The sequence below is a fragment of the Dysidea avara genome, chromosome 7 (genome assembly GCF_963678975.1).
Source record: "Dysidea avara chromosome 7, odDysAvar1.4, whole genome shotgun sequence".
Taxonomy (NCBI): Eukaryota; Metazoa; Porifera; class Demospongiae; order Dictyoceratida; family Dysideidae; genus Dysidea; species Dysidea avara.
Genome location: NC_089278.1, coordinates 27,708,355 through 27,723,926, shown reverse-complemented (window position 1 = coordinate 27,723,926; position 15,572 = coordinate 27,708,355). Strand labels below are relative to the sequence as shown.

The window sequence follows — 15,572 nt, the reverse complement described above, 5'->3', positions numbered from 1 at the left end:
TCTATCCACTTGGAGTGGCTATCAACAGACTTGCAGGTTATCAATACTGGAAAAATCAATGTGAAGTTGCTGCATTGGTCTACTTGCCCAAGGCCAATTGTGTAGGGGTGCCACTGGTGAGGCACGCACAGTTTGGGCAACTTCCTACTACATCTTTACTTTCTTTGTCAACCTGAAGGCACCAGATAGAACTGCGTGCTACCACTTTAATTATTACTACCCCCGGATACGTTGAGTGTAGTTCATTTAAGAGACGTGCCTGCAACTTGGTCAGAATGATTACTCTTAGCCCCCACAATAAGCAACCCTGGTCTGTAGAAAGGTAGTCTTTGCATTGGTAAAATGGTTTTAAGTTTTTCATGCACAGGTTTAATAGGCCACCTTTTCATGACATACTGATACACTGTTGCTAATGTGTCATCTCTACTAGTTTCAACTGCTATTTCTGACGCAGTCACTGCTAGCTCATCTACAAATGAAGGCTGGAACACAGACACAGGGTCTTCAAGTGCTGCACTTCCTTGGATAGGCAATCTTGATAACCCATCAACATTTGCATGCTGCTTACTGCCTTTATCAATGTCATACTGATATGCCGACAAAAACAATACCCACCGTTGCATCCAAGCTGCTGCCATGGAAGGTATGGCTTTTTGCATTGAGAATTGACAATAGAGGCTTATGGTCAATGCCATGATAAAAGAACAACCAAAATAGCATTTATGGAATGTTTTTACCCCAAAGACAAGTGCTAAACCTCTTTCTCTATTTCCCTGTAACTTTTTTCAGCTTTGCTGAGGGTACGTGATGCAAATGCAATGGGTCATTCTTCTCTATCAATCACATATGATAGTACTGCCCCCAGTCTGTATTGGGATGCATCACATGATAGTTTGAGTACATGGTTTTTTTTGTGTCATAGTGGACTAGGATGGCCTTACCAGTTAACAAATGCTTGCATTTTTGAAAAGTCTTATCACACTCTTCATTCCATAGCCATGGATGGTCTTTTTCTAACAGCTCATACAGGGGGGCAAGGAGGGCAGCAGTCTGTGGTATAAATTTATTGTAGTAATGTACCATACCCAAAAAAGCTCTTAACTGACTTACATTCTCTGGTACAGGTGCCTTTCTTATGGCTTGTATCCTTTCTTCAGTAGGGTGAATACCTGTGCCATTAATACGATGCCCTAAATATTGTAATTCTTTAGTACAAAACTCAGGTGTAAGTTAATTCCTGCTTTCTCTAGCCTGTCAAGGGTCTGGTCTAGCAATTAGTTGTGTTCTTCTTCTGATTTTGCTGAGATAAGGATGTCATCTAGGTAACATGGCACTGGTAAACCTTGTAGTATTCTATCCATCACTGAAATATTGCAGGTGCGGTAGATACCCCATAAGAGAGCCTTGTATAACAGTAAAGACCTTTTGGTGTGTTGACAACCAGTAGATTTTTGCTATTTTCATCTAGTGGTAGCTGTTGGTATACCTGTGATAAGTCTAACTTAGAAAAGACTTGCCCTCCAGCTATTTGTGTGAAGAAGACTTCTACTGTTGGCAATGGATATACTTTCTTTTCGATACACTGATTGATAGTGACTTTGTAATCACCGCATACTTGATAGAAGTCTTCCATTTGAATTGGGTACTACTACTAGTGGTGTGGCCCACAAGTTTGATTCTACTGGTTCAAGTATACCCTGTTGCTGGAGGAACTGCAGTTCAAAATCTAAAGCTTTTTGCAGGGCATAGGGGACAGGACGGTTCTTCTTAAAAATGGGCTTAGCCTCTGGTTTTAACCTGATATCTGCAGTGTATCCCTGTATGGTGCCCACCATCTGCACAAATAAGTATCTAGTATCTGTTGTAGACTGTCTGTGTAACTCGTTCCATTTTATCTTGATAGCTGCCAGCCAATTTCTACCAAACAAGGTTGATTTATGAATGCCTTCAATGACAACCAATGGAAAGATCTCTGATTTCTTTTCATATGTCACTTGAACCATTGCTTGTCTAACTACTTCCAGTTGGTGTCCAGAGTAACCTCTCAAAGGCTGTACTGTGTATGGTGGCAAGGCTCCTGTATCAGGGGATAAGCTGTTCCACTGCTATTCAGAAATCACCAAGATGGCAGCTCCTGTGTCTAGCTCCATTCTTACGCATTTACCATTAGCACAATCCTCCAAGTGGTAACCCTCTTTGTGTCCACCTGTTATGACCCAAATGTCCTGATCATCAAATTCCTGAACTGTTTGGTTAGTGATGTTGTTCATAACTGTTGTGTGTGTTTTTCTCTTGGGTTTTGTCTGGTTTTTGGCTTTGTGTCTCCACTTTACTTGTGCACATCCTTTGTAGATGTCCCAACCTACCACACTTATGACTTTGGTAATTATGAAAATAGCACCACTGTGTAGAGTGGCCCTGTTTCCCACAGCAATTACACTTTGTGATACCTTGCTTCTGTTGGCTTACATACTGTATGTCATCTTCTGTCAGGATAGGCTGAGGTTTGGGCTTTTCTTGTGGCTCTAAAACTGCCATCTCCATGGCGGTTGCTAAGGTTACTGCCTTTTCCAACGTTAAGTCCTTTTCAGACAACAGGCACCGTTGGATCTGGGGATTGGTCAGACCACACACGAAGTGGTCTCGCAATGCCTGCTCCAGAAATGTTCCGAAATTACAGGACCATGCTAACTTTCGTAGTTCAATCAAGAAGTCATTTATAGACTCCCCAGTGCGTTGGTCTCTCTTGTGAAAGGTGAAACGCTCTACAATTACCAATGCTTTAGGCTTGTAATGCTGCACCAACAAAGTCTTTAATTGTCCCAACAGCTGGTAACCTTGGTGCTGACAAGTTTTTCAGCACTGAATATGTCTTAGAACTGATACAACTGAAGAGGTGGGCTACTTTGCTGTCATTCACCACTTTCTGCACTTCAAAAAACAGTTCCAACCGTTCAAAATATTCTTTAATATCATCTGCTTCCTGATAAGTTTCAAAACAGGCTATGGGGTTTGCCATGCTTGTTGCCAGTGTAGAGGGTTCAATTTGTGTCATTACGCAGTTAATCCCGGTAATTATTATAAGGATCATGTGCACTGTACAACTATATGAGGGGGCACATACATTACAGTGTGCACATGTTTGGGCCTGGCCTGATCTAATTCTCTGAAACTAGTCTACCCCTTCTTGGGGGGCAAACATCTTTAATCATACATTCATACATACACTATGACCTGAGTTTAATTCCCCAGTTATTTTGCTCCAGGTGATGTTGACTAGTGCCACCTGTTGCTCATGTGGTGTTCTCGCATATAATTGATATGCTAGCTCTGCCATCATCCCATTGTTTTAATTAGTGAGTCCTGAATTCCTTGAGCTGTTGTTGCTGCCCCAATTCAGAAACTATGACTCAATATGTATTCTTATCTATGCCCACCTCCTGTAACACTTTTCTCGCCTGGTCAAAAATACTTCCTTTTAAGAGCATGTCTATCACTGAAATGGAATAATGGGCCATCTCCTGGGCCTCTCAATCCCATATAAGCCAGTACTGCTGCCACTGGGGGCCTCCTGTATGACCAATGATTATCTGCACATCCTTACGGAAAGGGTCTGTTTTTGACTGCTTGATGTCAATTGTGATGCTGTTTTAGATTATGTACTGCAATGTCCTTGTACAACAAATGTTGTGAGGAATCAAAACTACTGGAACTACTGCTTCCCTGCTCAGAGAAAGCCATAAACATAAGCACATCGCCTCCCACAGCATCCCAATTTTTGTCTTTTCCTTTCCACTGTTAAAGTATAAGCCACAGGATTTTTGGGGTGGTATGAAACCTCTTCTTTGTAGACTGACCAGTTTGCTCTTTTTTCATACCCCTGATTACTAGTTCCAGTTGGAGCATCTCACCCATGGGTCTCTGAGGTTGCATGCGTCTTACAGTTGATAGGTAAGATTTATCAGTTTGGTGTCATAGGCCCTCCTGTTTCAGATACGCTGCAAAATAACACAAGTGTTTCTAAGTTACTGGAAGTGGTGTCTATTTACTGCAGAAAGTTTGGCTTGCCTGCTACGTAAACCTTGTGTGCTGACTGTACTAGACCTGTTTGGTACAAGCTGTGATGGTCCAATGTGGTGGTCCAATGTGGTGATGTCCAATCTGGGTGCTTGTTCACCAACAGATCTAAGAGTTGCTACTCCGGCATTCTGGTCTTTGCTTGATCCAGGGTGTTTGAAGCCTGTGAAAATTGGTAGAACTTATAGTGTGATAGTGCATCCGCATGAGTATTATCTTTCCCAGAGCCTATGAGGCACTTATGATGTTTAGTTATAAAGAATAGGGACCTCAGCACCCGCATTAACAGGGCATCTTTACGATAGCTACCATTCATGGTCTCCACCACTGCCATGTTGTCACAGTACTTGTTTTTCTGATCATTGCTTCCCTCGTACCATGCTTGCAAAAAGTATTGATAGTAGTTCTTTGGGAGCAATCTTGCCACTGACTAGTTACATTATTCCATTCTAGTATAGCGGCGTAGCCCCCTAAATTGGCAATATTGTGCACTTTTTCATAAAACCACGAAACTTTCCACATAAATAGTACTCCTCATGACATGTAATTTTAGATATAGTGCCATCGCCGAGTTGACCCTTGGTGACTTTTACGGCCATTTTGTACAGAAAATTGATCATTTTTGTCTTTAACTCCCTGAGGCAGTAATTAACTTGTTAAAACATGGTACCAAAATAAAGATCTTGCTGAGAGAAACAACGTGGTTTTTATTTGAAGTCAATAGGTGATTTCAGTACAAAGTTATTACCATTTTTACTAGCTGCAGAATTTGATAAATTTACCTGCCCTCGAGGTGTGAATTACCTGTGGGCAGTTAATTATGCATAAATTTATCAAATTTTGCAGCTAATAAAAATACTCATAACTCAAGAATGAAATCTCCTATTGACTTCAAATAAAAACCAAGTTGTTTCTATCAGCAAGATCTTTTGTTTGGTACCATGTTTTAACAAGTTAATTACTGCCTCAGGGAGTTAAAGACAAAAATGATCAATTTTCTGCACAAAAATGGCAGTAAAGGTCACCAAAGGTCAAATCAGCGATGGCACTATATCTGAAAATGCATGTATTGAGGACTACTATTTGTGTGGAAAGTTTCATGGCTTTATGAAAAAGTGCACAATTTTTTGGTTGTGCCGCTATACTATTCCCACTGTAACCAATGTGAACCCCACACTGCTGTGCAACCCCAGCTTCCAGATACATCCGTCTCCGGACCAGGTGCACAATTTGTCTCTCTGGGCAAGGAGGTTTACCTACTCCATTACATTTTTCTATGAACTGGCCCCACCACCATCGCAGGTCAGAACAGATATCACTATTCAGCCGTGTAGGACATCCGGGGTCCCTCACTGATACCATGAGCTCAATTATCCATCTTACGAACCAGTGACCTGGCTGGACTACTTTTGTGGCATACTGTAATATGCCCATTAATGATTCTAATTCTTTCTTATTGGCTGAATCGTGGCTCGACCATTCCTAAACTTCTTGTTCTTGTAGCTTTTTATCTGACATGCAGGCACAGTTTCATAGCAACTGTGTCAATTTCAATGCCTAGGTCAGCTTCGGGGTTGGCCCTTCATACTTCTCCCTAGCTATCGGTACTCCTAATCTCCTGCAAAGCTCTAGAAGGATTGCCACATTAGCAGCATCCCGGTGCCCCAATCATCCAAATAATGTAAACAGGTATCAACATATACAGACACTTGCCACTCCATGCCTAGAAATATTCTGTCCTCTGAGTGAACCAGTACTATCCTGTAAACACTCTAATGTGCTAGGAATGTGTTCTTGCCTAACAGGGCCACCACCCATGCTACATCATCCACATTGTTGTATGATAGTGATAACAGTTCTTCTGATATCCTATTGTTAACACTATATATGGCTCTGTGGTCTAGATATGTCAACAATCAGCCTCTGGGTTTACCCCAAATAGGCTAATATGAACCTCAGGAGTAATTTTTCTTGGTAACTCTTCCCAAATCTACCTTCTCCTGTACGTAGGTAGGCTGTTACCACCTCTGGATTCTCTTCTGTTGACGAACAGTTGCACTTTGCTGATGTACAGGTCTCATTATAGTCAAAACCAATCTGGAAACCTTTAGTAATACCTTCAAGTAGGTACTGTTACATTCGAGTAGTCCCTTAGCATCCTCCTCTACTCCTCTATGTTTAAAGGTGAGTTTCCTTAGTGGAATTGTTCCCTGGTGCCTGCATAAATCCGGTTGTAATAGCTGCTGTGTGTTATGATGGACACTAACCCCTGCCGACAGAGGCAATGTAATGTCCTTCTCTGTATGCTAGATCCAGGTGCTTACCCCCCTCTCATTTCTATCTAATGGCATGCAAACCTTTCCCCTTTAATAACTAGCTATTGGGACCCTCCCAGTTACAATGCAGCCATGGTACCCCCCCTCTGAGACACACCTCAAAGAGCGAGGATACCACACTGCAATGCCAAGTGTTCCTAGCCAGGCTAGCCTATTATTAACTGAAGCAATACACTTAATCACATGATTGCTGTCTTTGAAGATGTGTCCTGTTAGTTGCCATGATGAGGTAGGCCGCTCTTGCATCCTTCCTTGGCTAGTACTGCGCAGCTTCATCTGCCATGTTCCTTATCATACTTGTGCACATAAATACACTCTTCCTATAATGGCATCCATAGGGGGACTTGCTGAAAAGTCCACGTGCCTTGCTCAGGCTGTTGTAATGTAATTATGTGATTTTAGAATTACTATTGTATTTAAATAAATTCAGTTGCTTTGTTCTAATTATTGAACTTGTACTTCGTGATTGTTGAATCTTAACAAAACATGGTGTCAGAAGTGTCCTTTCACGCTTAACGTGAGTTTGAACTGTGTTCCTATTGTGATATTCTAGTTTCGTGATATTTCTGTGAGTAACTATCGCTTTACCGATTGTGCATATGGCCAAGAGTTTAGCAAAACCTCCCAAATCCCTTAACCTTGAGGACAGAAGTTGGCAGGGAGACAACTGGAAACAATTCAAGTAGGACTGGTCATATTATGAGACTGCAGCCAAAATCGACAAGGAAGATGGCCCTGTAAGAGTAGCACACCTCCTGAACGTAATCAGAAAGGATGGCCAGGACATGTTTGACATGTTTTCCCTAGCAGAAACAGACCGGAAAGATATTGCGAAGGTCCTTCAAGAGTTTGAAACAAGGTGCATGCTGGTAACAAACGTGATTTACGAGAGGTACATTTATAACAAAGGAACCCAAGAACCGGGAGAGTCCTTAGACCACTACTTGACAGCAATGATCAAACAAGCTGACCGGTGTCAGTATGGAGGACTGAAAGAGGAGTTGATCAGAGACAGACTTGTTAGTGGGATCCTGAATGATCAAGTTCATGAAAAGCTCCTCAGCAAGACTGACCTTACCTTAAACAAAGCCATCAAACTATTAAAGACAAGTGAAGCCACACACTTCCAAGCTCAGGATATGACAGTCCCCAGAGGTAGCACAGTGCAGGCAATTAACACACACCTTCAAAGAAAACCAGAGAAGGGAAAAAGACAGCTGGCAGGTAACTTTGACAGTTCACAGAAGCCGTGTCGCTATTGTGGCAGAAGGCATGCATTCAGAAAAGAAGCCTGCCCTGCTTTCGACAAACAATGCCTTATTTGCAGAAAAAAGGGTCATTTTTCTAGGCAATGTCGTTTATCAAAAGCTCACTACGTTGAAGATGAGAACAGTGATGATGAGGAAGTATTTTTCATTCACGCAGTTAGATCCCCCGCTAGCCAGCCATCTCTCGTAACCTGCACAGTCAATGACAGTCATAAAGTAACCTTTGAGATAGACATGGGGGCCTCCTGTAATATCTTGCTACTTGCTGACTATATCAAGGCCGCGGGAGACAAGAAATGTACACAGATCAGCTCAACCAAAACCTGCCTCACTATGCACAATAACTCCAAGGCAACACCAATGGGCAAAGTCATGCTTTGAGTAGAACGAAGTGGTCAGACACATCGTTTGCATTTTTTTGTTATGAAGTCCTCCGTGATGCCAATCCTAGGAAAAGGGAGCTCCATAGGGATGAAGCTTGTTCAGATCCTGGACTGTGACAACAGTCACTCTGTCACAGCAGACACACCAGGCTCACCAACTACCCTGAGTGATCCCATACTGTGTCAGTACTCTGATGTGTTCAATGGCCTTGGCAAACTCCCAGGAGAATACACAATCCAAACGTACTCTGACAAAGTGCCTGTGATCAATCCACCTCGCCAGCTGCCAGTTTCTTTAAGAGGGATAGTAAAAGCTGAATTAGATACAATGGTAACCAAGCAGATCATCAGTCCTGTGACGGAACCCACTCCATGGGTGTCGAGCATGGTGGTGGCACAAAAGAAAGATGGTAAAGTGCGCATATGCTTAGATCCACAGCACCTCAATAAGGCAATTATGCAGAGCCACTACCCCCTCCCCACCATTGAAGAAGCTACAACCTGTCTGGCCAACACCAAAGTATTCAGTGTCCTCGATGCCAAAACAGGATTCTGGCAGGTGCAGCTGACAGAACAATCCAGTTATTTGACAATGTTTAATAGTCCTTTTGGAAGATATCGGTGGAGGAGGATGCCCTTTGGCATTTGCAGTGCACTGGAAGCAGAAGATGAACGAGATAGTTGAAGGCCTGAGTGGTGTCGAGGTTATAGCTGATGATTTCCTGATTTGTGGGTTTGGTGCCTCTGAGGAGGAGGCCACAGCAAACCATGATTCTAATTTGCATTCATTTCTTGACCGAGCAAGAAAGAGGGGCCTCAAGCTAAATCCTGAGAAAGTTAAACTCCGACTAAGTTCAGTTCCCTTCATTGGCCACTTACTAACAGACAAGGGACTGGCTCCAGACCCTCACAAGGTATAGGCTATTATCAGCATGCCTAAACCCACCAACTTCAAATCACTACAACAGCTTCTGGGTATGACACAATACCTATCAAAATTTTCACCCCAGCTATCAGTAGTAACTGAGCCGTTACGCCAGCTCAGCCACAAGGAAGCCAACTGGGATTAGTCTCCCAAGCATGACACTGCCATTGCTACAGTGAAGAAACTGATCACCAATGCCCCTGTCCTCCGGTACTTTGATCCGGCACTGCCAGTCACCTTTCAATGTGATGTCCCAGAAGGTGGACTAGGATATGCTCTATTACAACAGGGCCAACCCATAGCATTTGGAGCACGAGGTCTCACACAGACAGAAAGGAACTATGATCAAATAGTCAAGGAGATGCTGGCCATCATCTGTGGCTGTGAGAAGTTTGACCAGTTTGTCTATGGGCGGAAAGTAACAGTTGAAACGGACCATAAGCCATCGGTGAGCATAGCTCTGAAGCCAATTCACAATTTAACCGAAGAGACTACAACGGATGCTACTGCGGCTGCAAAGGTATGACTTGAATGTTATGTATAAGAGGGGATCAGAAATGTATTTACGTAGCTGACACTCTTTCTAGGGCCTACCCTACCCAGTCAGTGCTGGTGTCATCACCTCAGTCTGAATTCTGTCACTCAGTGGAAGTAGTAGATCTTACCGAACACCTCCCAATATCTTCGAGACGCCTCAAACAAATTTAAGAGGCTACAAACAAGGACTCCACCCTGCAAATCCTCAAGCAGCATATCCTTTCAGGCTGGCCAAATGATAAGACCCAAGTGCTGTTGGAGATAAGACCATATGTAAAGTGTCATGACGAGCTCTCCATCCAGGGATGGCACACTCTGTTTAAAGGCAGCAGAATCATCATCCCCACACTACTGAGGAAAGAATTGATCCAAAGGGTGCACGAGAGTCACCTCAGTGTGGAATCCAGCCTGCGAAGAGCGAGAGAGGTTCTCTACTGGCCACTGTTGAACTCGGAAATCAAAGACTACGTGAGCAACTGCTCCATCTGCAATACACTACTACCATCTCAAACTCGAGAACCACTCACTGTTCATGACATTCCAGAGAGGTCATGAAGCAAAGTTGCCACTGACTTGTTCTCATTCAATGGCGACAGTTTTGTGGTGACCGTCGATTATTTCTCTAACTACATTGAGATGGAGAAGTTAGGAAGCCATACCTAACCAGCCGTGATCAAAGCCCTTCAAGCAACATTTGCTCATCACGGCATACCCGACACAGTGGTATCGGATAATGGCCCTGCCTATGCCTCTGAGGAATTCAGCAAATTTGCAGCAACTTGGGAATTCAACCATGTCACAACCCCCCACACTACCCGCAATCCAATGGCAAGGCTGAGAGTGCGGTAAAAACGTACAAGACCCTGCTGAAGAAAGCTAAGCTAGCCAAGTCAGATATCAACCTCGCATTGTTAAATCATCGCAACACTCCAATGGAACCTACCAATTTTTCTCCAGCCCAACACCTATTTGGTAGGCACACAAGGATACTCCTGCCTTCCTCTACCACACTGCTCAAGTCTGAGATCCCTCAACAAGTTCCTGCTAAAATTAAAGCAGGCCAACAGAAGCAAGCTAAACATTATAACAAGACAGCTAAACCGCTTCCTCCCTTGAACAGTGGAGATCTGGTGCGTGTGAGGTTACCTGGCAGCACTACATGGAGTTTAGGAGGTTGCAAGAATCAGGTGGCACCAAGATCATACTTGGTAGAGAGCAAGAGCACAATACACTGGCATAATTGCTGACACATAAGGAGGGAAAATACCAGCACAGCACGGGGCCAATATGATGTCGGTTGGGGTGACTCTTACAGTGACAGAGAGGAGGAAGAGAGAGAAATCTCTGAGCCTAGTAGCACCATGTCGGACAGACAAGATGTCAGCAATGTTCCAGCTAATTTGTTGCCGAACCCAAGCCACTCACAACCTACATCATCTTTTAGCCGAGTCCTAAAGTCGACAAGGCGCTACATAGGACAGACTAAAACCTGACTGAACTGAACTCATTCTTATACTGGGAAAGGTGTTGTAATGTAATTATGTGATTTTAGAATTACTATTGTATTTAAATAAATTCAGTTGCTTTGTTGTAATTATTGAACTTGTACCTCGTGATTGTTAATGATTTGAATCTTAACAAAACACAGTCGACTGGTTCTCCTGCCAGGGACCTATTGATCAGTTAACTGGCTACTGCCCATTCCAATACCATAGGCACTCTGGTTTCCAGACCTGGGTTATGGGCTGCAGCTGGAGTGAAAGGGTCCTCAACACCTCCAATCCCAGGAAAACAGGAGAACAATGACCAGAGGTCACACTTCCCCCATGATGTTGGGCCATCTACATTCATTGCTCTCTGAGCTTCCAATAATATTGTAGCCACAGCATGCCACCCTTCACTGCATGCACATGCATCACCCTGTGCATGTGAGCTATAATGGGTGCCACCAACTCCGGTATTTTTTTGCTCATCACTGCTACATATAGTGAATAATACTGTATCCAAGTCATTATGACCCTACTCTCTGGCTACTGCTCACTTGCTGCAACTGTTGGAGAGCTCCCAATACCCTTGCTGTACCAAGGTAGGGTTTTCTAGTATCATGACTGTCTTGTTGGTAGGCAACAATTCTTCCATCTTTATGAATTTTAAGCCTCATATCCTCTGGGATAGCTTGTGGGAGGCCTGGTGCTGTCAACAGTAACTGTAGAGGTGTTACTTTGCTTGCAAGTTTCTCATCAAGGTCCTAAGGCTCTACCTGGACAGGGTTCTCCTTTTCCTCATTGGTTTCCTCTGCCAGCATACTTATCCTGATTGACTGTAGGCTGTTTGGTAGGGTTGCCAAGTAGACCCCTCCCTGTAAAAGGTCATCAAGCTCACATACCATGCTACTTGCCAGCCCTTATTTTTGATTTATATTTACCATAATACACTATGAAGGGCAGTCTTTACTTCTGAAATACTGGTATGGTAGATAAGATGCTGAGCCCTAAATGGCTCTGAGACACTCTTTGAAATTGGTTAACAATTGCCTGGCACTTTTTAGGTACCCTTGACACCTGCCACACCTGAAAATGATGTGACACCGAGGTGTTTCCCTTCACCTTTGGTACGTACCTCATCCTCTAATCAAGCCACTGGTACCTGCCATATCCAAACTGATCTGGCTTCCCTGGTCTTGGTTCTGCCTAGCACCTGCCACATCTGGGATGATGTGCTCTTAGCTCCACTCTCAATAACCTTGCCACTTCTGTAGTAGGACTCATGAGTGTGTTTCTCCCTGCTATGCACCGTAGTGACACAGCTTTGAAGTTGGCAACCCTGTTACCCACCTTCTACTACTTGCTAATGATTAGCCTGTACTCATCAAGCATTTGTCCTGACTCTTGCTGCTTTGCCCTTATTGTGGGTTTTTCCAGAATGGCGGCACAGCTCACACTAATGTCCATACTATGCCCAATCTTGCCTTGCGTCTCACCCAGCTTGAGCACCAGGGTGAAGGGAACCTTTGTGGTAACGACAATGTCCTTTGTTTGTGGGCTTCCCTGATTGTTTTAACCTATCGCTCATTAGTCCTGCCATCCTGTTGACTGGCTGGGTCAGTCGCTTGGTACTAATTAGTTTTGGATGTAAAGCCTGCCAAAACTGACAACCCATCCTCAAACTTGCTTGATTGCTTCTCTGTACTTTGGGGCTTGTCTTGTTTTGCCCATATTGGGAGGAGGGTGAGAAAACGTCGAAGTCTGAGTTTGTCACGAATAGTGGCCATCTGCTCTTCTGGAAACAGTGCTGCCAACCCCTTGTCCTGTTCATTCTCCTTCACCATGTCCTTCTCCACCATAATGATTTGTCGTCGGCTATCGCTCTCATATACTCAATCTTCCAGTAAGTGACTGCACATCTACTAGACTTCACTGCCACTCTCTGCACATGCACTTGTGCTTATTAAAGCCCACCTGGGGTGCCGCTTCCCCCTGTTTAACCGTGTTAAACTTTGTATAGTTTGAGCAAGAGTACATAATAATAGAAGAGGGAGGTCCCTACTCTATTATTATGTACTCTTGGTTTGAGGTTATGATTATCATTCACAATAGGACATTCTTTACAGAACAAAAAGTAGTTAGTTCTCAAAGGCCTTGTTTAATGTCCCTACTGGTGGTCTAGCTTCGACTGAGAAAGGAAGGGTCTGCTCACTCTAGTGTTTGTATGTAGTGTGTTACTGAAAACTGGTTATAACAATCAAATCTCATTATTGGCATTTTTGATATATTTGTCTTTGAATTACCATAGAATTTGTGGAAAGGCTTGTTTTAGCTTGGTTATCAGTCCTAGATGTGCTGCCAGACTATAGGCGAAGTTACATCACTGAACTAATTCTGAATGCATGTGTTTATGATTTGCATGTGTTTATGATTTTTTCAATCTTCCTTGCCAATGTGTGTTTAAGTACCATCACTGTATACTGTAACCCAAATTACTCTTTAAATGTATATACATCATTCTTTACAGCTAACGTTATGGCTGATTCATTTCCAAGCCTAAAGGAGTTATATGAATATATGATTCCGGATCATGCTGTAAAATGGAGAACTGTAGGGGAGATGTTGGGTTTACCCACTGGGGAGCTAGATATTATTGAGAATGACAACCATTATAAAGCTGTTCCTTGTTGTCAAGCAATGTTGAGAAAGTGGCTTGATATTTACCCTAATGCAACAATGAGGAAGTTATGTGACGCTGTAAGATCACCTGTGGTAGTTGCGTTAAATAATGACAACAGCAATATCACCTGTAAGTACCATACATACGTAAATGTGTTGTCTGAAGTTCCAGAAATTGTTTTCTTATGTGTATTACATCTTCCCACACTCCACACCCATATCAGTCAATATACAATACACCACTATATAAAATAAACCATAAAAATATATAAAAGAACACTTTCATAAATGTAGATTTTATGAATGGGATAATCTTAGCCTTAGAAGAAAATTTGTGAGTTCCTTGCCTTTAAATACTCACCCGCATCAAGCTTAATGAAGCAATGAGGCACTCCTTATTTGTTCTTCATGAAAATGTAATTTTCAATATAAGATGTTAAAAACTGCTGCAAAATTGTTTGTCTGGAAAAAACCAACCAAACATTTCATTTGTGGCATTCATTGGTAAAGTGTGTTTGGTGTAGTATTTCTGGTTGATTGCTTATTATGTTTGCATATAGCTACAGGTATCACCAGTGTACAGGAAAAATCAGCTGGAGTTACACCAGTAAGTGAATAACTAGTGTGTATTAGTAATAATCAGTGCAACCTAGCCATTCACCTCTCAGAATAGTGGCTAGACCATGTAACCCAGCTATTGAGTTTTTGATCACACAAGTAAAATTCATGAAGCAAGGAAAATGAAACAATTTATGGTAGGAGCTCATCGAACCTGGAAGCTCCTGTTTGTAGTTTTAAGTAATAATTACAGCAGTACTGCTATAGCATGGTTTATGTGCTTATAATTAATTAAAACATGTACTTGTAAGGAATGCTCAAAATGCTTCTAAATTTCTTCTGTAGGCAGGCTATTAACAGGGTAATCTAAACTGTACATATATATCAATTAGAGTTGTACCAGCAGGGCCGCCCAGAGAAATTAAGGGGCCCAGGGCAAAAAGTTAAAGTGGGACCCCAGGAGCAAGGAGTTTCTATTCTGAATCACAACTTCACCCAAGTTGTAAGTTGAAGACCAAAAAAAAAAAAAAAGGTCATTACATGCTGACAGTGACAATAGCTACCCCTCACCAACCATATCTCCTTATTTATATTATAAGCTTGCTACACTGCTCCTCTGAAGAATACTGTGACTGCTCTATTAGAGTATCTAGATCTGACTGCTCTATTAGAGTATATCGGCCTCCTGGGGCCCGGGGCAAAATGCCCCAGTTGCCCCCCCTGTGGGCAGCCTTATGTACAAGTTCCCACTTTTTACAGCAAACTGATATTCGACCCTACTGTGTAAATCCCAGTGCATGGAAGTGTCAAAGTAGTGAAGTACCACTATAACATGCACAGGTGGACAAAGTGGCTCTACTAGTGAGTGATATGTTAGTTATCACCCAGTGGCTGGTGATCACTAACTTAAACCCCAGTGCGTGGGAGTATCAAAGCACCGCGCTGGGTTACAACTACCATACAGCTAGACAGAGCGGCACTGCTACTGTGCGATATATTAGTTATCACCCAGTGATAACTAACTTATCACCCTGTTGTGGAGCTACTCAGTCTCTTTCGTGACATCATAATAACCGCGAATGGCATTGTTTACCAATGGAACAAAGAGCCAAATAAGGAAATATTGATACAAAACACACCAATACAGCACTTAAAACTACCTAAATCTTACAAGAAAACTCCTTTACACAATAACACTAAAAGTTACCAATACGATAGTTTAACAAATGTCAAGAATAGTATGTGACGATTTTCGCTCCAGCAATCACTCCCAACGGTCACTATGGTGAAGAACTAACTTCCTCTAGCTTCATCGTTCTATCGTG

General features: G+C 42.7%; 1 protein-coding gene across 1 annotated transcript in view; it reads left to right on the top strand.

The window, feature by feature from the left end:
* LOC136261251 (uncharacterized) overlaps window positions 1-15,572 on the top strand; it is a 39,080-nt gene that overhangs the window by 5,654 nt on the left and 17,854 nt on the right. The window contains exons 2-3 of the mRNA XM_066055223.1: window positions 13,538-13,819; window positions 14,250-14,296. Of these exons, the coding sequence (XP_065911295.1) occupies window positions 13,538-13,819; window positions 14,250-14,296 (329 nt within the window). The remainder of the gene's footprint in view (window positions 1-13,537; window positions 13,820-14,249; window positions 14,297-15,572) is intronic.